General features: G+C 36.1%; 1 protein-coding gene across 1 annotated transcript; it reads left to right on the top strand.

The window, feature by feature from the left end:
• Positions 1–8,573: 8,573 nt before the first annotated feature.
• LOC111984747 (uncharacterized) lies at positions 8,574–26,040 on the top strand. The gene is made up of 27 exons (XM_024016364.2): positions 8,574–8,814; positions 9,170–9,235; positions 9,588–9,674; positions 9,761–9,817; positions 9,936–10,000; positions 10,094–10,263; positions 10,691–10,752; positions 11,137–11,220; positions 11,749–11,908; positions 11,984–12,099; positions 12,484–12,612; positions 16,704–16,775; positions 16,962–17,057; positions 17,140–17,217; positions 19,403–19,531; positions 19,647–19,823; positions 20,003–20,206; positions 20,313–20,426; positions 20,528–20,778; positions 21,097–21,142; positions 21,236–21,484; positions 21,770–22,000; positions 22,451–22,542; positions 24,359–24,587; positions 24,706–25,059; positions 25,500–25,573; positions 25,680–26,040. Exons 1-27 carry the CDS (start codon positions 8,662–8,664, stop codon positions 25,783–25,785), a joined length of 3,651 nt encoding a protein of 1,216 aa, XP_023872132.2. The 5' UTR covers positions 8,574–8,661; the 3' UTR covers positions 25,786–26,040.
• The last annotated feature ends 904 nt before the right edge of the window (positions 26,041–26,944 follow it).

The following is a 26,944-nucleotide window of genomic DNA, read 5'->3' as shown; positions in this document are numbered from 1 at the left end:
GCACATCTAAAGATAGATGTGCACGTAGCTCAAAGGTAAAAAAAATATATATTATTTTATTCTGCCTTGCTCCTTTTTTTATTCTTTCTTTTCACATTGTGCCTCTCTCTCTCTCTCATTCACTCTCATCTCATCTCTGAAGCTCATCGCTCTCAAGCTCGGTCTCTCAACTCTGGTCTAAAGCTCATCGAAGCTCACCCACACCGCCTTCAATCATACACGCCTAAACCTCTTATCTCTTCCTCACTTTCAAAATATCTCCCTGCTTCCTTTTCTCTTCTTTCTTTCTCTCATTCTCTCTTCTTCCTTTTCTCTTTTCTTCAGATTGGCATTGGGTTTGTGTAGTGGTGGACGGGTTGTGCAGTGGGTTTATGCGGTGGGTTTGTGTGGTGGTGGGTTTTTGTAGTGGTGGACTAGGGCAGTGGGTTTGTGCAGCTAGGGTTCGTATGGTGGATGGCTGTGGGTGGTGAATTGTGGAGACTTGATGGTTGCTGGGTTTGGTGCTGGCTAGATTTCAGTTCCAATATTGAATCGATGTAGGTCCCTTCGGTGGTGGCTGGGTTTGAATCGGTGGTGGTTGTTTGGGTGTTGGCTGGGTTGTTGAATCGGTGGTGGCTATGGGTTGTTGAATCGGCGTGGGCTGGGTTTGAATCGTTAGTTTTGGGTTCATTTGATTTGAGTTTATTTGTTGGTTTTGGGTGATTTTGGAATGTGTCTGTGTTTATTTTGGGTTGGTAGTTTTTTTTTTCCTGCTGTGGACTGGTGGTGGTGGTTGTGACTGTGGTTGTGGTTGTGGCTATGGCTGATGGTAGAGATGGTTGTGGTTGGTGTTGTGGATGTTTTTTTGGGTAGTGTGATATATTATTTTATTGTTGTGGAAATATTATTTTATTGTAGTGTTTATATCATTTTATTGTGTTAAAAGCTAAAATAGATCCACTGCTGCAGCATGTATATAGTTAAAATAGATAAAGTGATTTTTTGTGTCTAAATAGCTAAAATTTTAGATTCACTACTGCGAATCTCTAAGGCTTTGCTTGCCCTACAAAAAGTAAAACTAATTTTTATTAATAATGGGCTTAATCACATCCTAGCTATTAAAAGGTTTATATAAATAAATAAATAACGTAATAAATAAACATGAAACAACTATATATGTGTGAATAAATACGATCAATTCAAATAATTTTGTTTCTAAAAAAAATTTCAAATAATTTGAATTTTCCCTCTGGCACTCTCTTCTAATTTAGTCATAAGATTCCTTATTGCCTTTCTCGGCCCTCATTCATTTCTACACTTGCTTCTTATCTCACTCTCCATTCAATTCATTTTTCATTGATAGTATAAATTTAAAACAAGATGATTCACTTCATGATAATTTATCTTTATTATTAGGTTAAGACACTTGTTATCTTTTGCTTGAGTGGGGTCCGAACTCAAATTCCTTAATTAATAACAAAAGACTTTATTTCTAATACCCCAAATTATATTATTTGAGTATGTCTTGTGTAGATATGTGCTAAGTGTCATATCAAGTGTTTATTATGTGGATATTGGATTATAAATGATTTTAATGAACCTCAAATATAACTTGATTTGTTCTTTTGAGATATAAGCATTGAGCACAAATATGACTAACACTTTCATCAGATGTTACAAATTGTATTATTGTTACCTTTTTATTGCAATTATAGAAAATTGTAGCGTAATATTTGTGATTTGTGATAATTTTTTTTAATACAAATTTAAAATTGGGGAAGGGAGTTGATGATCTAGATTCCCTCAAGTTTATATGAACTCACTCTATGTACCTAAAACAAATGTAAAATAGAGAGGTAAGGAGCTTGTATTATGAACTTGTCACAAAGAGAATTAAATCCAACCATATGGTTTATCAGTTAATACAACATCATTGAAAATAATTAGAAATTCAACACATAAAGACTTGTTCTTAAATTTTACTTAAAACTAATAGTTATATTAATGTCATTTACTTAGTTCCATAGCATTTTTTTTTTAAATTAATAGGAGATCTAGGGTTTAAATTTCCATCTCTCATCGTTGTAATGGTGGAATTTTATAAAATAAAACCAAAAAAAAAAAAAAAAACCTTGATACCATGCCATTTTTGGACTTTTTTTTTTTTTTTTGGTAAACAGGGCAATTAAGATTAACTAAGAAACAACATATACAACAACATACAACAACTTGGGATCGTACATACATGGCTCCCACAGCATCAAACCAACTAAGAGAGCAACATCAATGCGGGGGGGGGGGGGGGAATTACAAAATCTTGAGAAAGCAAGGCACCTCTCCTAGCAAGAGCATCGGCACATTTATTTGCTTCTCTATAATAGTGTTGAATTCGGACTCTCAGAATTTACTTTAAACCCTCTTTGCAATCAATAATAAGAATGTCATTACCATGGGTTATCTCTTCACCTTTCAGTAGCAGGTCCACCACAATCTTCGCATCCATTTCAATCAACACATTAGTCAAGTTCAAATCAATGCATAAATTGATTCCATCCCTTAGCGCCCATAGTTCTACCGCCACACTTGTGGTATGGCCAATAGCTCAAGCATAACCACACACCCAATTTCCAATGGAGTTTCTAATAATACCACCACCACCAGCTTTGCTTGGATTACCCAAAGAGGACCCGTCGGAGTTTAGCTTAAACTAGTTTTCAGGAGGAGGGAGCCAACGTACCTGAATGAAGTGTGTGGTGCGTTTAAGCCTTTGGTTTAATCCAAGGTAGGCAAACTCTGAAACTTTGGCTAATGTTTTAGCCATGATTGGTTTAAGAGTGGTATGGTCCCTAAAAATTACCTTGTTTTGCCGTAGCCATAGACTCCAAACTACAAAGGGGAAAATAACTCCCTAACTAATGCCAATACCAGCAGTCTTGTGGGATGTGTAGTTGATTTTGAGCCAGTCTGAGAGGTTTGCACCATAAAATAAATTAGGGTGGATAGGAGGAGGGAAGGAATCCCAAAAAACTCGAACCTGAGGACAATCTCTAAGCATATGCAAGATTGATTCCATTTCAGAGTTGCAAATCGGACAACAAAAGGGGACATTGAGGCCTCTAGCAGCAAGGATTTCTCTAACTATACCATAATTATTATTTTTTCTAACTGGAAGCACATTGGATGCATAAGGAACTAAGAGGAACTAACCCACTAAGCCAAAAATAAAAGTAAATAAAGAAAGAGGAAGAAGGGAGAGCTACCCTTCTTCCTTCTCTTAACTTCCCCTTCTAAGTAAAGATAAGATCAAGTGTCCCTTTTGTTTTTCTTTTTTAAGATCACATTTAAAGATTGCACTTATATAATTGGAGAATCAATTTAGTAAGGATCATACAAATATCCCTCTTATAATTTTTTACCATTTACTAACCAACAAACCAAAATAAGAGACACACATTACCCACTTCAGATTCCACACATGCTTAGAGAGAGAGAGAGAGAGAGAGCATTGATCATAGTTAAGATGTCAAGGATCTTATCCAAATCAACAATAGGGTATGAGTAAAGACTGCACCAAATTGTCGGGGGAAGATTACTGGAAGATATGCTCGAAGACCTATACGTCATCAGGATTGGTTAAACATATATAGACAAAAAATGGGTTTTTTTCTTTTCTTTTCAAAATAACACTGATTTTCAAAAAAATTTGTTAGTTAGCACTTTTTCAAAACTATTTAGGAAACTAACATTGCTATCTTCCATAACTTAGCCCCCGAGTTTAGGATTTTTGGATAGATAGATTAGTGTTTTGTCTTTTAATTTTGGTAGATTGTAACTAGGACCAAAGTTTTGTATTCTTTTGCATATATTATAACAAGGACCTAAAGCCTTGTAAGGTTAATTTACCAAAGTTGTACTTTTCTTCATTCAATCAATGACAATGAAGTATTTTGATTATGTAATTTGTATTTATTTTTTCTTATTTTTTGTATAAAAAATAAGTGGCGACTCCACACCACTTACCCAAAAAGAGATTTGCCCTTAAAAGCACCAAATTCTTTTTTTTAGAGCACCCCAAATTTTTGCAATCCCTCATAGTGCAGAAATGTAAAGAAGATAGTAATATGATGACTTAAGAAAACCAATGAAACCAACAGTTTTAAGGTAAAAACCTAGGAAGGATTTAATATAACTATTCTCAAGGTAAACAAATTCACTATGATAGAATGGAAGTTTACAATAGTGTCGACGCTCGGCCTCGATTGGTAGCAAAAAACTGCCACCGCCGTGCCTTCGTTTGACCACCCGCCATGGTGACGCTCCCGCGCGTGCGGGGGCTCGTTGTAGGCTCCTCTCGATGATTTTGGTGCTGCATGTGTGCGTGTGTGGCGTGGTTTACGCAGGGCTTTGGGTGCTCTCTCTCTCTCTCTCTCTCTCTTAGTGGAGGAAGGTAGGTCTACCTTTGGAGGTGTGGTAGGAATCTTGGCCAAATTTTAAGGGAATTACCAAAGGTAAGTGAAGTCGCCACCAATCATTGGGTTTTTCTAAAGTGTGATTGATCACTTGTTTTTAGTTGATTTTATTACCAATCCTAGGTAAAGAAAAATGGCATTTTTCCTAATCTAATGTGGATGGCAAAAAAATCTTGATTCTTAGGTTTGGAAGTTTGGTTATGTGCAGGGAAGGTGTTAATCACCCCACAACATCTGTCCAAGGAAAGTCATTTGTTTTGATAAAACCTTAATTTTTGGAGATTGGTAGTAAAAACATGATTTTGGCATTGGCTTTCAAGGCTTTGCATGCATGAGGGCTTTGAGGTTTAGCTTTTGAATGGGTTATGTCCCAATCTATGCTTTCCTAAGGCATTCGAGCAAAGTACTAGATTTTCATAGTGAAAATCCAGCAATATGTCACCTTACTTTTGCGACGGAAATTAGGCATCGCTTTGCCTTAGGTGACATGGGCTGTGACAATCACACCGGAAGGGGCGAGCATATATATATATATATATACACACACACACACATACATACATCATATACAATACAAGCACATAGAGCAAGAAAGTAAATGCGCCTACATCCCTAAAGCATGCCCTAAAATATAAGTGTAGAAAAATAAACAGGGGTCACCATACACTAAAGATGAGAATGAATGGTACATAGCATGATATACCTAATACAAACCATCTAAGAGATAAAGGGATGAGGAAGGAAGGAGTTTAAAAGAGTGCATAATCAAAGGGATAGGCTAAACTCCTAAATCTATTGAACACTACCGCTTGGCTTATCTTTACATGCTAGCGTCCGTGCCCTTTTTGCTTGCACCTGGGAGATTGTGCCCTAGCTCCAAGCATCCTCGCTCCATGTGTGTACATACAAAGGCAAAGACAAGAAACCAGTAGACAAGCAATGACAGGAAAAGATGCAAAGAACATGCGAAAGAGGCATAAAGTAGATAAGCATGCTAGACATGGCAAGTAAAGAAACAAGAAAGCAATCAAATAAGCGAGAAAGCAAACAAGTAAGAAAGCAAACAAAAAGTGGTGTTTGCGAGGGACAAATGTAGGTTTTGGTCGAATGTCCATAACTTCATTGTGTTGAAGCATAGACGACATACTGGCAAGCAAGAGTTATGCATGAACATGTAAGTAAGTGTGTGAAGATGCATAGAAAGCCAATAGGTGGCACAAACAAGCATGAAAAGCATATCATCGCATGGAGTGGAAAAGGGGAAAGGTATGCATGAAACAACCGGCATCATGGTGATGCACCCCAAATGGTTACATCCAAACAAAGCCTCATGGGCGTCAGATATAGATGCATAACCACAAACCCGCTAAGGGCGTCAAGCATGGCAAAGCCTTGAACTAGAGAGGCTAACACGAGCATTAAGCATAGAAGCAACCAAGTATAAACATGCAAATAGGGGTGATCCAAACCCTTTGATGTGGTCTAAGGTGTACAGACGATGACAAAGACCATAGGGTTTAGATTAGGTCCAACCATTAGACCAAAACGCAATAAAGTAAGACAAAGTGACAAAAGAGCTACAATAGCACATGGCGTGACAAACATAGCCTAGGTCTAGGCACACAAACATGGCATGGAGCACACAAACACATGAAATACAGCGTAAGGCATGTAGAGAACATAGATCCTAGCACATAGACATATGAGAACATAGATCTAGACATATAGGCATAGAAAAACATGTAGAAACTTAGCACGTAAACATGGAAGAACATGAATCCAAGCATATAGACATGTACGAATGTAAATCTAAGCACGAGACATGGCAAAAAGTGCATAAACACATAGATTTGTGCAAAGCGTAGCCAACAACATCATACAAATATGTGAACATGTAACCCTAATCATCAACCTAGAACTAAAAAAGGCATAAAACATAGGAAAACATGGCATAAAACCCTAAGCATGTAGATCTAAACATATAAGTATGTAAAGATGTAGATCTAAGCATGAAACATGGCATAAGGCATAAAAGCAAATAGATTTAAGCTAAAAAACACAAATAAAGTAAGAAACATGCTAAAGAAAGTGATAAATCGTGTTATTTAAGCAAAAAGAGCAAGATAAGTGCTAGAAAAAGATTCAAAAGGTTAGGGGTGTGGATGGTAGCTAAAAAGCTTCATCCATACCCCTAAACCCCAAATCCCAAATGTAGAACCAAGGAAAATAAGGTCGGGTATAAGAACAATACCTTGGGTTTTTTGGTGAAGAGAGAAGAATCAACAAGCTTTGGTGTGTTTTTTGGGGTTTGGAAGAGAGAAAAACGTGTAGAAAAACCAAGCAGAGAGCTGAAAATTTAGAAAAAATGTGTCTCCTTCTAGGTCTGAGGGGTGCTTGGGGCTATTTATGGCCTTGACACACATTTTAAGTCTAAAATGTGGTTGATTTTGACACCCTTGGAAAGGTCATGACTTCCTATTTCTAAAAAGGTATGGAACTCAAAAATCCAACGATCGGATCAAAAGTTATAACCCTCGAAAGTTAATGGTGCATCGATTGGTACGTCATCCCGGTTTTTGTGATATCTCGACCGTTTTATCTACAATTTCAACCCATGAATAGTCGTTGGAATGAGAATTTGATAATTTTTGCAATGACATTGGTTTCAACCCATTCTGATAGCTTGATCAAAATTAGGATTTTTAGGCCCACTTAGGATTGACTTTGGGTTAAACTTGGTCAAAGTTGTTAAAATTCTTCGAGAAGCTCGGGTTTGATATAAAACCATGAAAAATGTAGTTTTGTGAGGGTTTTGACCTTATTCGACCTTTGGTCAAACCTAGGGTTGACCAGGGGCATTTTGGTCATTTTTGCTAAAAGAGGCACCTCGGATGCTCTGGTGCCTGAACGGGTTACACCACATCATTCTGGATGTTCTCGTGGCCCTATAGAGAGAAAATAATATTTTTTGGATTTTTCGGGGTCTGGCATGCAAATCGAGGGCGGACAAAATACAGTTTCAACAAATAGATTTTCTCCCTAAAATCTAAAACTAACTCTTATAGAACTTACTCACATGACCGCGTGCAGCTTCAACTCCATGGATTCTTCTATCTGAATTTGCTGAACACAAACACCCACGTTTGTGACTTTTGGATCTGACTCAAAGGTTTCAGATCACCATTAGCAGTAGATGTTTTTGCAGCAACTTGTTTCCACCAGTTCTTGATTGTAAATCTCGTTCTGGTAGATGCTTGTTAAGTTAGAAGGTTATAGAAACCTCACAAATCTCACATGAGTAAATCATAAGACTTCCAAGAACTTCTTAAACATATTTAGGGTTTTCTTTTTATACTAGGTAGTGTAGGACTAAAACCCTAAAAGTTTTCGTGAGCTTTGAGCCTAATCTAAAATCTGCAGAATACGACTTTCGATCAGTCGAGCTTCACAGAATTTGAACTCTTCTTTCTGCAACTTGATAGTTCTTGAATCTTGACTTGGACAATCTCGAGCAATGTCTAACATCTAATCTAGACATGTTTTTGTTTTCGGTTTGCCAACCTACATAAATTTAGAATCTAAAAATTTATCCTATGTATTTAGAACCTAACATATTCTAATGTTGTTCTTTTAAAACACCATATTTCCCACCTCATTATTATATAATATATATATATATATAAAATATAATATAATTTTCAGAGTTACAAATAGTCATAAACTATGTTATTTTAAATTCATAATAACTCATTGTCATATTGGATAAAATTTAAAACAACAATAGTTTTCAGGAAAAAAAAAAGGTTTAAAACAACCATAAAATACACAAACTTTAGTTAAATTAAGTTTGGTTTTCTTAAAATAAATTATGATAAAATTAGGTATGTTATTTCAATTAAAAAAGAGTGATCTAAATTATTATTATTATTTTTGATAACTAAATTATTATTAATTTTTGATATAAAAATCAGAACAAACTAATTTTTTTTTTAAACAATATAAACTGGCAAAAGGAAAAGCAAGCGGTGTTGTTCTAACAAAACCCATAAACCCCTCTCGCACCAGACACTGCCGCTCGTGCCAGAGCTCCAGAAGGACAATTTAAACCTGAGCAATTCATTTCTAAAATATATATATATATATATATATATTTGTAATAAAAAAAAAAAAAAGAAGTCATGAAATAAAAAAGCAGATCTCTTCTGATTTTGCAATGAAAGTGAAAAACAGTGTGGGCGAGCTCAAAGTCTACACACAGCGCAGAATGAAGATGAGAGACGCCGTACTATGCGTATTGATCGCACTCTTCTCTTCTCTCTCACCTGCTTCCGCTGATTCCATCCATGGCTGCGGTGGCTTCGTCGAGGTCAATCACTATTCACTATGCTCTCTCTCTTCGATACCACTCCGTTTGGTTAAGAAAAGTATAGGATAAAATTCGAATCGTTTTATCAGGTTTGAATTGAAATTTTCAGTAATCAAACGGAGGATTGGTTGTAATATAAAACACAAATTTCTGAGAAATCATGGATCTGAATTTGGCGCTGATCTCTTCTCTTTTGGATTCTGCCAATCTGCTGGTTTATTTCAGTGTTTTCTTCATTTTTTGTTGCAGTAATTAGTTATAATCCGAAATCTATGAGTTCTTACTCTTTCTGAATTCGAGTTGTTTATTTTAATTAATTCTAATCTCTGAAAATTTTTGTATTTGTTTGTTGCAGGCTAGTAGGTATATGATGAATTCAAGGAAGCCGAATGATGCGAAAATGGATTATTCTCACATTTCGGTATGTATTTGTGATTTGTCAAACGCACACATTTTGCCTTTTAAGCTTTTCTTGTATATTACTGAATTGAGTCCTTTGATGGCATACGCAATCCTCAAACTGAGGCGAGGGAATGAAATGTTTGAAAGAAAAATGTGTAAATTATCGCTTTGTTGTAGCTTAGCGTTTTAATTTGGAAGTGTATGCTTTGGTCGCGTTAATAATGTAAAAAGGGCATTGGCATGGGTAGACAACAGTTAATATGGTGACCTTAAAAGGAAAGGAAGTCAAAGGCGTTGTATTTAGTTTGTTTGAATTTGTTTGTGCTTGATGTGTTGTAGATGGATTGTATTTGATATGGTTTGAATTGTAGGTCGAGCTTCAAACGGTGGATGGCTTGGTAAAGGACAGAACTCAGTGTGCCCCTAATGGCTACTACTTTATTCCAGTATATGACAAGGTAAACAATTAGAATTCTGATCCATATTTCTTGTTTGTGCGCTTATTGTTAAGTTATTCTCATTGAAATAATTATATATGTTGCAGGGTTCTTTTGTAATTAAGATTAATGGACCAGAAGGATGGGCATGGGACCCAGAGAAGGTTTAGTGATTGCATTGTTAATTTATGTCAAATTTTCTCAAGCAAAGTGCACTCTTTCTCCTTTGTGTGACATGTGGCCTATGTTTTCTAAAATCGAGTTGGGATATATTCTTTACAGGTTCCTGTTGTTGTTGACGATACTGGTTGCAATAGCAATGAAGATATAAATTTCCGTTTCACAGGGTTTGTTTTGATTGATTCTTGTTATAATTTCTGTTCTTGGGCTTGCTCTAAATTTCAGTATGATTTACAACTGGAAAGTTTTTTATGTTGTAGGTTCACCGTCTCTGGTAGGGTGGTGGGAGCTGTTGGTGGTGAGAGCTGTTCTAATAAAAATGGAGGTCCTTCAAACGTAAATGTTGAACTTTTGTCTCCTAGTGGTGATCTCATCTCTTCTGTATCAACATCATCGGTGGGGAGTTACTTGTTTACAAATATTCTTCCAGGTATGAAAGTTTGCTTAGTGCATTTTTGTTAATATGATGAATGCGTTTTTACTCCATGTGGCAACTTCTTCAAACAAAACACCATTAAAGCTCCCAACTTATCCTAAAGTATTTTTTAACAAAGAGGTTGGTTTTAAGAAAAGTTAGATGACTTTGAATCTCAGATTCTCAATGAAATTTCATGCATGCTATAGCACATGCAGTGATCCAATTGTCTACTGGGATTGCACTTGTGATTATTTACTCCAAGTGAATTTAATTTTAAAGAGCACCAAAAGTTTTACTGATAATTCTCTCTCTCTCTCTCTCTCTCTCTCTCTCTCTCACACACACACACACACACACACACACACACGCGCGCGCGCGCATCTTTTTTTTTTTAACAAATGGGAATTCTGTTTTTGATGACATCCTTCTTTGGGTGCAGGGAAATATGAATTGCGTGCTTCGCATCCTGACCTGAAAGTTGAAGTTAGAGGTTCCACGGAGGTGTTCTGCTTTTTCTTTCACTTTGTTCATACCTCTTCCATTTCTTGCTACTTTTGTTCCCCTCTATCTTCTTCTTCTCTCTTTCTTTCTCTCTCACACACTCTCACACAACAACAACAACAACCAATCCTTAGTCCCCAAAGTTTGGGCTCAGTAATGGATCTTCAACAGACAAATCAGTGTACCATTAATGATTTTCTACCATTTTATTCTATCTGAAGTCATGTTCTCAGTAGCTCCTTGACTGACATGTCTTTTTTTACTACTACTACTACTACTAATATACGTGTATGTGTATATTATTAATGTATGTATGTGGGGCATTATTGTTGATGAGCATGTAAATTCTACATTGTCACTCATTTGGGAAGACACTTCTTGCAGGTGGAACTGGGGTTTGGAAATGGACTAGTTGAAGAAACTTTCTTTGTCCCTGGTTATGATGTCCGAGGGTTTGTTGTTGCTCAGGTAATTATTTTTTTAGAGACAACAGTTGCATAACAGTGCTATTTTTTTTTCCTTTTAAATTTTTATTGTTAATTTGTTTAAAAATCCATGTATTAGTAGGGGATCTGAAGGCCAATTATGCATTCATGATTCATGTCTATAACTGTTTTGCTTACAACAAGTGGGTGAAGGGGGATTTGAACCCAGGTTCTTTACATGGGAAGAATCAAGTGATGCCACTGAGCCACAAGGCTGTTGTCTTTATGTCTATAACTGTTTCTTGTAAGTTTATTTATCAATTTGTTTCCAAAGGTTAGCATTTTCACTTGATTTGAGATCAGCCATATTATGATGATTTGTTTGGTAATATAATTTTTCCACTATCCTCTTAGAAGATATTATGTACATCAATGTTTATTGTAATTAGGTGTTCTGTTAAAGTATGATATTGGACTTAGTAGTTAAATTTGCTCATCACTTGCTGGCTGATAATGCTTCACATTTGCATCCTTCTATATAAGCTGAAAGCCTTTTGTTACCTTTTGGTAGGGAAATCCAATCTTGGGAGTTTATATTTATTTATACTCGGATGATGTCTTAGAGGTAGATTGTCCCCAAGGTTCTGCTAATGTCCTAGGATCGAGAAAGGCTCTCTGTCATGTTGTATCTGATGCTGATGGATTGTTCACATTTAAATCAATACCTTGTGGTAATTCCCTATATGGCTGTCTATTTTTCATTCTAGTTACTAGCACATTCTCTCAAATGTTTGAATTACTTACAGGAAGTTACGAGCTCATACCTTACTACAAGGGTGAAAACACAGTATTTGATGTTTCACCTACCGTTGTGTCAGTGTCTGTTGAGCATCAACATGTGACCATTCCTCAAAAGTTTCAGGTAAGCCATATGGTTGCCTACATGGTTGAAACATAATATTTTATCCTATTATGGTATTTGTTCACCATCCTTTTGCTGTCTTTCTTGTTCCATTAGATTTTTGTAGGCATGTTGTAAAATTGTCTATAAATTCTGAGGTAAACTTGTTTTGATTTAAAACTTAAGACTTGGTAACAAATAAAAATTTGTCAAATAAAATTGTGTATGCTAGTAGTAGATATGCAAATTATAGTATGTATATATTACTCTTCTTACTCTCATTTGCTGTACTTAGCCTTACACGTGCTAAAAAATATTTGATTATACAGGTGATTGCTAGTATGCTTATCCTATGTTTGGTTTTGTGATTATGTGAATATATTAACATGCAGAATCCTTGAATAGGTCACTGGATTTTCTGTTGGAGGCCGTGTAGTTGATGGAAATGACATGGGAGTGGACTGTGTCAAAATTATAGTTGATGGTCATGAAAGGTCGATCACTGACAAACAAGGGTATTACAAACTTGACCAGGTAAATACTTTATAAAAGATAGTTAAATGTGTGTGTTTGTGTAGAGCTTGACTAGCCATAATTCTGCACATGCTCTCAATATCCAAGTTTAATTGATCTATTTGGCTGTTCATTTCTTTCACAGAAAAATCAGTTAGTTCAGACATTTTTGAGTGGCATTCATCTCTGTATTATGCTGATTATGTTACTCTTTGGCTCTTTATATCTGTTTGTCCTCATTTATGTTTAAAGAAGTAATATGAGCTGGCATCTTTATGATGTTTGTGTCAGTCTCTTATGAGACACAGTCTGCATGTTGTAGTTGTAGTCGCAGATTCAATGAGTTGGCCTATAAATTGGTGGTGAATTAAACTGTACTATTTTTACTAATTATCACCACTCCACAGGACTGGGTAGGTAAGTATTGATAAGGATTTTATTTATTTATTTATTTTTTCCTGTATGGAAATCATACTGTGTTAGATATGGGAGGTTTCTTCCCCTCCATCTGCGTCCCCCCACCCAAAAAAAAAATTCTGATAACCTTTTCTAGTTCTACATGACAAATGAATTATAGTCTTTTGGCTTGTTCAGCTAGAAAATATGGGGAGTTTTTATTTATTTATTTATTTTAATAATAAAAATAAAAATAAAAAAGCTCAACCGTCTTGTCCTAGTGTATGGGGAGTTTTTATTTATTTATTTATTTTAATAATAAAAATAAAAATAAAAAAGCTCAACCGTCTTGTCCTAGTGTATCAAAAAATTTGTGGAGTTTTTTTGCATTTTCTTTTACAACCACTTCCCCATATTAGTGGACCTAGGAAGGATATTGAGGGGGAAGAGTCCTTTTAGGTTTGAGAATATGTGGTTAAAGACGGGTGGGTTCACAGATAGGGTTCATTCTTGGTGGAATCGATATTTATTCAGTGGAACTGTAGTGAGTTTGGAAATGTAGGTCATCAAAAGAGAAAATTGTTGGAGGCCTTGAAATTATTGGATACTAAGGAAGGGGAGTATGGCCTTTTTGAATTGGAGATGGGTGAGAGGGCTGTGGTGAGATCTCAAATACAGAACCTTCTCTCTTTGGAAGAAGTCTCGTGGAGACAAAAATTGAGGATGCTATGCATTAAGGAAGGAGACAACAATACCAAATTCTTCCACAAGGTGGCTAATTCTTGGAGAAGGTATAATCATATTAGTATGTTGGAGGTGGATGGGGTTATGCATGAGGATGAATTAGAGATGGCGGACCAAGTTGTACAGTTTTATAAAAACTTGTACAAGGAGACAGAGGAGTGGAGGCCTTCTGTGGAAGGTTTGGAGTTTGATCAGATAGAGGGTATAGAGAGGGATTGGCTTGAATAGAGGTTTGAAAAGGAGGAGATTCTTTGAGTTGTCAAAGAGTTGGAAAAGGATAAAGCTCCAGGTTCTGATGGTTTCACAATGGCCTTCTATCACCATTGTTGGGGAGTTGTGGAGAGAGATGTTTTAGATGTATTTGAAGAGTTTTATCAACACAGTAAGTTTGAAAAATCTCTTAATGCAACTTTCATAGCCTTAATCCCTAAGAAGAACGGTGCCTCCAATATTCGAGATTTCAGACCAATTAGTTTGGTGGGGATTGTATACAAGATTTTGGCTAAAATTTTGGCAAATTGCTTGAGAGAGGTTTTCGATCAGCTGATATCTGAGTCGCAGAACAGTTTTGTGGGTGGTAGACAGATACTTGATTCAATCCTTATTGCTAATGAGTGTGTTGATAGTAGGGTGAAGAGTAAGATTTCGGGGCTTATTTGTAAGCTGGACATTGAGATAGCCTATGATCATGTGAATTGGGAGGCTCTTTTAGATTTGTTGAAGAGAATGGGATTTGGGGTGAGATAGTGTAGGTGGATCCGTACATGTATATCTACAATCCAATTCTCTGTCTTGTTTAATAGATCTTCAGCTGATTTTTTTGGGAGTTCGAGGGGGTTGAGACAAGGGGACCCACTGTCTCCTATGTTGTTCTTGGTTACGATGGAGGTCTTCAGTAAGATGATGAAAAGAGTTGAAGGGATTGGTTTACTTCGAGGTTTTAAGGCTGATGGTAGACTGGGTGGAGGGGTATGTGTCTCGCATCTATTGTTTGCAGATGATACGATTCTATTTTGCGATGCAAATGAGGAGCAGATTCTACATGTTCGGATGCTTCTTCTTTGTTTCCAAGTCGTGACAGGTTTAAAGGCTAATGCTTTGAAGAGCAAGATAGTTCCCATTGGGGAGGTTCCTAATGTCCATGTCTTGGCAGAGATTTTGGGTTGCCGGATTGGATCTTTGCTTATGACTTATCTTGGTATGCCATTGGGGGCGTCCCACAAGTCCCCCACTGTTTGGAATCTTATCTTGGAGAAAATTGAGCGGAAGTTGGCTGGGTGGAAGAAGATGTATTTTTCAAAAGGTGGAAGATTGATGTTGCTGAAGAGTACATTATCTAGTCTTCCTACTCACTTTTTATCTCTTTTTACTATCCCTACGCGTGTGGCCAATAAAATTGAGAGGTTGCAAAGGGATTTCTTGTGGGGGGATTCCAAGACCCATTTGGTGGGATGGGACAATGTGTGTGTACCTCTGGAAAATGGTGGGTTAGGAATAAGGAAATTAACTACTATTAATAAAGCCTTACTAGGGAAATGGTTATGGTGGTTTGGGGTTAAGGAGACAAGGCTTTGGAGAAGGGTTGTAGCTCTAAAATTCGGGAAAGAATGGGGGGGGATGGACCTCCAAGCTAGATAGAGGGTACATGGGTGTGGTTTGTGGAGAAGTATCCAAATGGGTTGGGAGGTTTTTAGCAAAAATATTCGGTTTGAGGTAGGGGTGGGGGATAGAGTGAAGCTTTGGATTGATCAATGGTGTGGGGAGTCTCCACTTTAATTAACCTTTTCGGGTGTGTATGGGATTGCTTCCAACAAAGAGGCATCAGTGGCTTCTTCTCTTGAACGATTGGGGACAGAGGAACGGAGAAGCTGGGATGTTCGTTTCTTTCGGAGACCAAATGATTGGGAAATGGGTGGTGTGGATGAATTTCTCTGTACTTTGGGTTCTAATTTACTTCATAATGAGAATGGAGATCGTATGCGATGGAAGTTGACGAAGAATGAGGATTTTGACATCTGATTGTTTTATAATAAGTTAAGAAGCCCCTTGCCTATTATTTTTCATTGGAAAGGTGTTTGGAAGGTTAAGCTCCTTGGCGAGTTTCTTTCTTTATATGGATTGCTATATGGGATAAGATCCTTACAGGTGACAATTTGAGGGGTAGAGGGATGAATTTTGTTGATTGGTGCATAATGTGTCATTGTAATGGGGAGATGGTAGATCATTTGCTACTTCATTGTGGAAGGCTTACCGGTTGTGGAGTATGGTTTTTAGATCTTTTGGGATTTCATAGGTCTTGCCAAGATCGGTTGGTGGAATTGGCCTGGAAAGCATTCATCTAGCATTTGGAATTTAGCTTCGTTGTGCTTAATGTGGTGTCTATGAAGGGAACGAAATTGGAGGATGTTTGAGGACATGGAAAGTTTTGACGACCAACTATTGGCTTCTTTTAGTGGTTCACTTTTTGACTGGTCTAGGGCTTAGAGACTCATCACTAGTGATTCTCTCCCTACGTTCCTTAGCTCTCTCCTATGTAATTATAGCTTTTCTTTCTTTCTTTTTTCTTTTCTTTCTTTGTAATTTTTCTTTGCCTTATGTTTTTCTACATAAGGTAGTGTTCTTGAATATACATCCTTATTACTTATAAAAAAAAATAGAAACCAATTTATTTCCATGTCTCTGGACAGAAGGTCTGCATTTATATATTATAACTTGACTTAAACCGTTACTACAACAATCTTTCCCTATCTCTTGCGTGTGTGACTGTTCCTGTGAATATAGTTATTCTGTCAATCACTTAATCATTTTGTTATTTGATTCATGTCTTTGATATTGGTTGAGGTGCCTAGGCTTGAAAAGTTTTGTTACCATAATGCAATGTGTTTATTGTAAATTTGACACATGAAGTATTAGATCATTTTATCTTATATTCAAGTATTATCTTTTTGTGTTTCCAATTTGTTGTATTTTAGGTTACGTCTAATCGCTATACAATAGAGGCCATAAAGGAGCATTACAAGTTCAACATATTGAAGGATTATATGGTAAAGTAAAGCAAAGTGCATAATTGTATCTTGAATCTTTAGTAAGGTCCTCCTTTTGTGATAATTGAAATTGACAGCGGTCAGTTATTTACATTTTCATTTAGCTCAATGAACTGGTTTATGTCTCAATTGTAATGAATTACATTGTTGTCCTTTTCTCTTTCCTAACTTGGCTTGCTTGTTTAGGTGTTACCAAACATGGCTTCAATTGCAGATATGAAAGGAGTTTCCTATGATGTCTGTGGTGTGGTTAGGATGGTTAGTGCTGGTTACAAGGCAAAGGTAAACCCCAAATTTTTTCATATGATTTTTTATACTTATACGTTGCATGTCAATTAAACCTGTTGTTGCGCTTGTATTCTAGGTAGCTCTGACTCATGGACCAGAGAATGTCAAACCTCAAGTGAAACTGACAGATGGAAGTGGAAATTTCTGCTTTGAGGTATGCAAGCTTGAAGCTCAATTATGTAGTGCTCTTAAATTGCTTACAGTATATTGTAATTTCGTTCCGATTTTGACATAGCTAAAGTTCAAAAAGTCATTCACAGAGTTGTTTCTTTCGACAATCTGAAGTCTCATTAAATGGTTTTAGTTTTATGGTGTTTCTAGGTCAACAGAAGCCAGTAAGGCTTTTTTGTTAAATTTTACAAAGCTTCTTATGCTTTTTATCTTATGGTTTTGCTTTTTATCTTATGGAATCAGTAAAAAGATTTGAAAATAAGTATGTCAACCAAGATACAGAAAAGACAAAAGATCAGAATCAAAAGCAAAGGAGCATGAATTTGCCTGTTTTTATCCAAATAAACTGCCCACTAGCACCAACTTTGATTTGAGCTGAATTATGGAAAGTTCTCTTGTCTTCAAAATTGTTCATATTCCTCTCTGCAAACTTTCCGCATCAGACAAGATGGAATAGTTCTCCAGATTGTCGGCTTATCCTTTCTGCCACAGAGACCAGCCCAGCCCAGCTGACAAGTATATCCTACACTCTTAAAGGCATCACCAAAGTTACGTCAACAAGGGATACTGTGAAATCCCATAACTCTCTAGCAACGCTACAACGGAGGAGTAAATGGTCAATAGTTTCTCCATCAGACTTGCACATACTACGCCAATCAGGAATATTAATTCCACTTTTTCGCAAATTATCAGCAAGAATTTTTCCCTTCATTGTAGCCCACGCAAAGAATCCAACATGAGGGGGAGACTTAGCAAGTTATACTGTCTGGCAAGGGAAACTTTTGCGGTTTATCCCCTCCACTTCTCAAGACTTCATAATAAGTGCGTACTTTGAAGCCCTGAATCTTAGAAATAGTTTTGATCATCCTATCCTCATGAGACTGGGGTAACTTAATAGAATACAAATCATGGACAGCAGCTCATGGCCAAATTCTCACTTTGGATAATCTTATGCTCTGTGGTCGCCCCTTGGCAAATTGTTGTTGTATGTGTTATTGTAATGAGGAATTTGTGAATTATCTTCTTATTTTTTTGTCCGTTAGCTCATTCGATGTGGATGCATATGCTTCAGCTGTTTGGGATTGATTGGGTCATGCTAGGTTCGGTTGCAGACTTACTATGTTGTTGGCACCATTGGCTTGGGAAATATAATTCCGATACATGGAATTTGGTACTAGGCTGTTTGATGTGGACTATTTGGGCTGAATGTAGTCGGCGTTCTTTTGAGGATATCGAGAAGTCACTGGTCCAGTTGTTAGATTTGTGCCAGCAGACTCTCTTCGATTGGTCTCGGTGTTGTGGTCTTTTGGATTGTTCTACTATTATTGATTTTCTTGTCTCTTAGAATAGGTTTTTGATTCCTTTATTTCTTTTTGTTTTCTATGTTGTCCTTTGTTCACTATCGTGAATTCTGTGTATCTTTTCTTCTTTTCTATTAATAATATTACTTTCTTACCTATCAAAAAAAAAAAAAAAAAAAATCATGGATTACAACTCCCTCATGAACAGCCTGAGTAAAAGTTGCTTTCTAGTGAGCACAGTCGTCAGAAAGTGAAATAATCAGCCACCTTGGTCTCCTTGTCCCTAGAAATCTGGGAAAAGCTCCAGAGCTCTATCATTGAACATCCTTTCACCTCACCATTGATCAATACCAAAAAAGCACATGCCCCTGTTCCCATTGAGTGGATATATTTCTGTTTTAGAACTGATCTTCTGATCCTTGGTTGATGCAAGATCATGAGCAATTAGAACAGGGGAGCTTGCAGTTATTTGTTTCTCATCTCATTTAATTGGTTGATTGTGGATTTGACTAAATTTGGTTATTTGTTTGACATGGTTATTGTAAAATCGACTGGAAAACATATACATGTCATGCAGTTGTTAATAAAGACAAGCACAAAAGGCAAACATATTTTTGAGTAGCTTTTCATTAAAGTTTATCAAGTAATCAGGTCCAAAGATAATGCCACTGTAATTACCATAACCATGTTGGTTCACAATTTTAAGTTCTCATAATTATTATAATAAAGCTGTTAATGTCTAGTAAAATTATATTTTTTGTGGTATTTTGATTTTTCCTTGTTGTCTTTCATACATACATTTATTAAAGTTAATGTCCCCTTTTCTGATCAATATACATCTCTCTCCTTTATCTATAATCTGTCCAGGTTCCACCAGGTGAATATCGCTTATCTTCTATGGCAGCGACACCTGAGAGTGCTCCTGGACTAATGTTTTTGCCATCTTATGTTGATGTTATGGTCAAAAGTCCATTGTTGGATGTTGAATTTTCTCAGGTAATATCTCTCAAGAATTAAAGTATTTAGGGCCCTTTTGCTTCTTTTTACTACTATCCTATGAAGTTGGTTGGTCGTCTGGCTATGACAATTGTCTTTCTGGTCTGTTATAAAGGCACTAGTCAATGTACTTGGAACTGTAGCCTGCAAGGAGAAATGTGGCCCATCCGTTTCTGTTACCCTTTTGAGATTGGCTGGTAAACACACCGAAGAGAGAAAGACAATTAGTTTGACAGATAGCAGTAGTGAATTTCTCTTTTCAAATGTCATCCCTGGAAAATACAGGCTTGAGGTATAATTCTTGTTCTCTCCTGTCTATATATTCCCATAGCATTTTTTTTTTCAGCATGTTTCTTGTTATGAATATAAATATCAAAACATTCATGCAGAATTGAGGTTAATTTGTTTAAGTTTCTGAATGCTGTTTTTATTCTATGTTAATTTATATTTAAATGGTTATTACTGTTTTAGGTCAAGCATAACTCTGCAGAAGCACTTTCTAGGGAAGATAATTGGTGCTGGGAGCAGAGCTCCATTGATTTGGATGTTGGTGCTGAGGATGTAAATGGAATTGTATTTGTTCAGAAAGGTTTCTGGGTTAAGGTTATCTCCACCCATGATGTAGATGCTTACATGACTCAAGCAGATGGATCAATGGTGAACTTGAAAATTAAGGTAGTTTCTCTTCATTAAATTTCCCAATCTAAAATCCCTATAACTATTCTGGAATCGTATGTATTTTCAAGAAAAATTGATTTCTATTCCTTCATGTGAACTGCAGAAAGGTTCCCAGCAGATATGTGTAGAATCTCCTGGATTGCATGAACTTCATTTTGTTAACTCGTGTATTTTCTTTGGGAGCTCATCAATGAAGATCGATACATTGAATCCATCGGTACATAGTTTATATAGTTCTTTTATTATTATCGGAAGTAAGTACATTATTGATATTAATATCATTTATCTTTTTCCACCATCATCCATTTATCTCTGTAGCCTGTCTTTCTGAAAGGAGAAAAGTATCTACTTAAAGGACAAATCAATGTTGAGTCTGGGACACTTGATGGTGAATATGAATTACCTGAGAGTATTGTTGTGGACATTCTGAATGGTGGGGGCAAGGTCATTGATGGTACCACAGCTAAACTTAGTTCCATTGAGAAGGATCAAACAAGTGCTGCCATTTATGAGTATTCTATGTGGGTTAATCCTGGAGACAAACTCACTATTCTTCCTCGGGACTCAAGGTGTATACATTTAGCTGCTTTCTGATAATTGTGCCATCAAGTGCTTTACTGTTTACTAAGTGGTGGACTGAAGTGGTTCAAGTATTTTATTTGTGTAGGTGTTGACTGTTTCAATTACAATCTCATTGCTTTTTCAAGCAGCTTTAGCCTTTTGCTCCTCCACGCCTTGGATTTTATATATACATTTATTTTTTTGGATGTGTAATGTTATATCATTCTGATTTGATTGCTAGAGAACTTAGTTAACAGCTCACGATAATGCTAACTTGCGTTTACTGCACCTTTTGTGGCACTGACTTAAGTTGTGATGTGTTGCAGGGATAATGGGGTGAAGAAGATCTTGTTTTATCCTAGACAATGTCATGTAAGCATCATTTGATACATATTATATATATATATATATATTCATTTCAAAAAATTTTCTGTCATGCTTCATTCTAAAATTGTGTTATGTTAGGTCTTGGTGACAAGTGATGGTTGTCAAGCTCCTGTTCCTGCATTTTCTGCTCGACTGGGCTTATATATTGAAGGATCAGTGTCTCCCCCACTTTCTGGTGTTCATGTTAGGATTCTTGCTGCTGGAGATAGCCACATTGCTGCTCTCAAGAGTGGTGAATCAGTACTTGAAACTACCACAGAGATTGATGGTTCCTTCATTGGGGGGCCTCTATATGATGACAAAACTTACAGCGTTGAGGCTTCAAAGGTAAGGAATGTCTCATGATATGATTTCTGTAATGACAAATTCTTTTGCAATAAAATATATTTTAAGTGGTGTGCTTTCTGTAACTATCTTAAATAGTGATCTATCACTTCCATTCCTAGATATTTCATGTTTAAATTTGAATAATGCTTGTCATTAATAAATGGGTTCATTATTTCTTTTGTTAGAGGTTTACCCATTGGATAGGATTTAATGTATTTTCTGTATATTTGTTTCCTGTGACTGCAATTCAATGCTATCTTACCTCATGTTTTTCACTTTCTGCAGCCTGGCTATCATCTAAAACGGGTTGGACCTCATTCCTTTTCTTGTCAGAAGCTTGGTCAAATTTCTGTGCACATATATTCTGAAGATGATGCTAAAGAACCTATTCCTTCTGTGCTGCTATCATTGAGTGGCGACGAGGGTTATAGGAATAATTCAGTATCTGGGACTGGTGGAACCTTCTTTTTTGATAGCTTATTCCCTGGAACTTTCTACCTGCGTGCCCTGCTGAAGGTACCCTATTAGAATGAGCGTTTTTAGTAACATTTCATGCAAATAGTCTACTTATTGTTTGTTTTTGCACTTTTGTTATTTTCCCCTCTTTTATGTCTTATCCTCAGTTTAATGATGCTGCATTCAAAATTAGAAACTAGGGAATTTCTGATAAATTCTTTGAGGTCTAGTTCATTTTGTAGGACTATTGAGTTTGTTCATCCACCAGAATCCAGCATTCTGCAGCCCTCAGTTTCAAGATTTAACACAGTATAATGATATTATTTTAAATCACTTATGGTTAAAAGTAAGGATTGATGGTGTGACCTACTTCTACCATATAAACTGTGGAAAGAAATTGAAGATAACTGAAATTATGGTTGTTCTGTCTGCTGTAGCTAAGATTATTTTAACAACCTGACTCAACTAATGAATAATTGGGTTTTTTTTCTTCCCTCCCTTTTCCTGTAGGAGTATGCTTTCTCGCCTCCTGCTCAGACAATAGAACTTGGGTCTGGGGAGTCTAGAGAAGTCATTTTTCAGGCCACCCGTGTTGCTTACAGGTCTTCTATTGACTCTACTCTCCTTCCATCAGTCAATTCTTTCTTCTCTCAATATAGCCATGCTGTGATAATGCAAACATATGAGAGTTTTTATGTTGCCTTAGCACTGATTTTCCTTGACAGATCATAATCTCTATCGTAGAGAATTTGAAAATTGAAGGTTCATTCCTTAGTTTGTGCTCTTTGATGAAAATGAATTAGTTTGGAATTTATATTAAACTCTTGGCAATCAACTATTTTCTGACATTACCAAACAATAAAAGTTAACGCAAGCTTTCCCCTTCATCTACAATGAAAATCAAAATGGAAAGATATTATGAATGAACTATGACTTCTATTTCATTCTCTACTTTGAACTTGTTACAGTTGCTGGATATCATGAATTTAGAAAATACATCATATGCTATAAAATGAAAGTTGTCTACGCATCATGCTTGCACCAAGTGGCTCAATGTTTGTATTACACTATAAAGGGCTTTTTGGCCATGTGGTTCGTTATTTTAGATGAAATTTTATTATCAAAATTTCAAGTTGCTTGTCAATTGTTATAATAGTTACCCTAGTTAAAACTTTATTACCCAAGTTTCAAGAAATTTTAAATAAAATTTATTTAATATTTATACATTTTTTATCATATGTGCTATATGTTTGCATGTAACTAATGTACTTATGCCATGTAGCTCAGTGATTATTAAGATAATAATTAATTCTACATGAAACTCATTAGCAATGTTTCTAGTGGTTCACTAACTATTAAGATGGTTTTGATAATATTATTAAAATATTTTCTTTAGTTTACATGTAATTTTGATTTGATCCATGTATCGCATGGTCATATAACTAGTATATTGTAAATTTTATTTTCCTTTTCTTTTTGTCACATTCTGTCTATACTTCCCATGAACTGGGGTTGTGCCCTGATTTTTGCGCTTTTTCAATGAATGTATTACTTATGAAAAAGAAAAGAAAAGAGTGTCTTGGTACATGTAATTAAATGATACATTTGCATAAAATGCCTATATAATTAAGATCATCAGGTGGGGTGTAGTTTTGGGGGAAAAACAAACTTTTTGAAAGTAATAAATTAATCACTCCTTAAAATTTTGTAATCACAAATCTCTGTCCTTTCACCCCTTATGATTATCTAGTATGACTATCTAGTCTGAAACTCAAGTATATTCTGTCGTAACTTTGGCTTGAAGTTAATGTATGAAATAATTTTTTGACTTTGCATTGTATCTAAACAAGCACGCACGATCCAAGTTTTGAATGCATTTCTCTGACATTGTAGCTAAAATTTTGTCTCCATAATATTGCTTCCTCCCCCGCCCCCCCCCTCCCTCCCTCTCTCTCTCTCTCTCTCTCTCTCTCTCTCTCTCTCTCATGGGCTCAAGACCCACCTGACGCTTAGAAAAAGGGGTGTAGTTTTGGGGGAAAAACAAACTTTTTGAAAGTAATAAATTAATCACTCCTTAAAATATTTTGTAATCACAAATCTCTGTCCTTTCACCCCTTATGATTATCTAGTATGACTATCTAGTCTGAAACTAAAGTATATTCTGTTGTAACTTTGACTTGAAGTTAATGTATGAAATAATTTTTTGACTTTTCATTGTATCTAAACAAGCACGCACGATCCAAGTTTTGAATGCATTTCTCTGACATTGTAGCTAAAATTTTGTCTCCATAATATTGCTTCCTTCCACCCCCCTCTCATGGGCTCAAGACCCACCTGACGTTTAGAAAAAGGGGGGATTTTCTTTTCAATGTACATGATGCTTCTGCAAGACACTGAGGTGGTTTTAACTTTCTACAGTGCCATGGGTGTGATCACTTTGCTGTCTGGCCAACCAAAAGAAGGTGTTTCAGTTGAAGCTCGATCTGAGTCAAAAGGTTACTATGAGGAGACAGTGACGGATTCATCTGGAAGTTATCGTCTGAGAGGACTTCATCCTGACACTACATATGTAATCAAAGTAGTGAAAAGGGATGGTCTGGGTAGCCCTAAAATTGAGCGTGCATCCCCAGAATCCATTGCTGTTAAGGTTAGTTGTAGCTAATATTTTCAATAGAAGTACATATAAAATTTCAAATACTAATATCTTTTATGAGTTTGCTGCCTATATGTGAACTCTAATTTGAGCATGCTGTTGACTTTTGTAGGTTGGATCTGAGGATATCAGGGGATTAGATTTTCTGGTCTTTGAACAGCCAGAAATGACCATTTTAAGTTGTCATGTTGAAGGAAATAGGATAGAGGAACCAAATTCACATCTAATGGTGGAAATAAAGTCAGCTACTGACATGTCCAAGGGGTCTGTCTACGACCTGCCACCTTCTAACTTCTTCCAGGTGAAGGACTTGCCAAGGGGTAAGCACTTACTGCAGCTACGATCTAGTCTCCCATCAAGCACCCACAAATTTGAGTCTGAGATTATTGAAGTTGACTTGGAGAAGAATACCCAAATTCATGTTGGCCCACTCAGATACAAAGTTGAAGAAAATCACCATAAGCAGGTTTGTTTCATGCTGATGTCAACGTGTTAGCATTCAAACATGTCTTCTAAACTTTCTGGATAGCGATGGTTGTGATCAGGAGATTTGCAGAGCTCTCATATTGTATTTTGTCATTAGCTTAGTTAAACACTTGCTAATTTCATGGTACTCGTTGAATGCATTTCTTCTGGGCAAACTTTTGGACAGAATGATCCAATGCGCTCTTTATCTCAAATGACAATCCTCCCATAATAATGTGTCTGGATTTGGAGGGGGTGGGGGGAGAAGTGTGGGTACAAAACCCACTAGCTGCTTGTGTAACTGACTAATAATTTAATTTAATTTTTTTAAAAAGCATTTGACAAAAATGAGTTCTTTCCTTCTTTTTTTGAAAAGAGATTACTTTCCTTCTTTATTTCTTTCTTTTATTAATTTTCTTCTTCTTCTTCCATGTCCTACAGGAGTTGACTGCGGCACCAGTCTTTCCTCTTGTTGTTGGGGTTTCAGTGGTTGCTTTGGTTATCTGTATGCCAAGGTAATTGTAATATTATTTTCCCTATAAAAATCACTTTTACTTGGTTGTTAACTTTTAGTTCTCATGTAGATACTTAAAATGTTCTTATTTTATGCCTCAAATGTAGATTAAAGGAATTATATCAATCCACGGTGGATATACCAACCCCAGGATTCACCACAACTGTGAAGAAGGAACCACGAAAGCCAATTTTGAGAAAGAAGACCTATTGAATACACTTTTTGTGCCTATACAAGATAGGCAATTTTTGTAGTAAATCTAATTTTCTGTTTCAATTTTGAACATGGGCTAACCTGGGGGAGAGGATTAGTGTTTTCTATAATAGTAATTAGAGTAGTTTCTTTTTAAACTCTTAAGGTCAAATCTGATTAAGTGTGCGTTTGGATTGCAATTAAAATTATAAATTATTTCACTATTTAGTTTATTTTTATTACTATTCATGGGTCCTATTACACTTTTTGGTACTATTCATGGGTCTACTGTACTATTTCTACTAACTTTTACCTTTATTTACAGTACTTTCAATAATAAGTTTTCAGTTTTAGCAAAATAAGCGATATTCAAACAGACCTTAAATGTAAAATTAGTGGGTTCATTCATCTTTGATGGTTGTTATTCATATTCTCACGTCTAGATTTATGATTGATTGTGCATCAAATCTTTGACACTTGTTAAGGCCTTGGTATTGTATCATACAATTTTGCAATTTGTGACAAGTGGTAAACACAGATATTTGATTTGCAATTTGTGGAATTCAAAGCATTTTTGTGCTGTGATCCGTATGTGATGTCTTCTCTTAGCTGGTCAAGTAAATGTCTAAAACCATGTTAGAGAATGCCATGGGTTAGAACTTAGCTGAGAGAGGACTTGTGGGGACAGAATGCCATAACAATCTCTAAACTTCTTTATTTTAATTTAATTAAAATAGCAGTAGTTGTATTAAGGAACTAGATTACTAGTTCTTGCTGTACAAATGCTTGAAGAAGTCAGGGGCCTCCTCTAGCTAGACATGAAACTCATTTACTCTATCAGCCCAGTTTGCCAATTGAGTTGCCACTCTATTACAATTTGTTACAAGCATAGTTTACAGACCCTCCTTTTACAGCAATTTTTTTTAAATTTTATTTTATTACTATGTTTTTTGAATTATTTATTTCGTAGTGGTGGCCCCGGTGGGGGAAAATTGTCTTAAACTGCTAATCAATGTGCAAGATGGAGTGGGTTTTTTTTTTTTTTTGAGCAAAAGATGGAGAAGTTTTGTTGCTTAAATAAACAACTTTTTTGGTATTCATTATGGTAAAGCAATCATGGGAATTGAAATTGTGTTTCGCATTTCATTTCCACTTTAAAAGAATCGAATGAATTCTTCAA

This window comes from Quercus suber, unplaced genomic scaffold (assembly GCF_002906115.3).
Source record: "Quercus suber isolate HL8 unplaced genomic scaffold, Cork oak 2.0 scaffold_14, whole genome shotgun sequence".
Taxonomy (NCBI): Eukaryota; Viridiplantae; Streptophyta; class Magnoliopsida; order Fagales; family Fagaceae; genus Quercus; species Quercus suber.
This window is presented reverse-complemented; position numbering and strand designations above follow the sequence as displayed.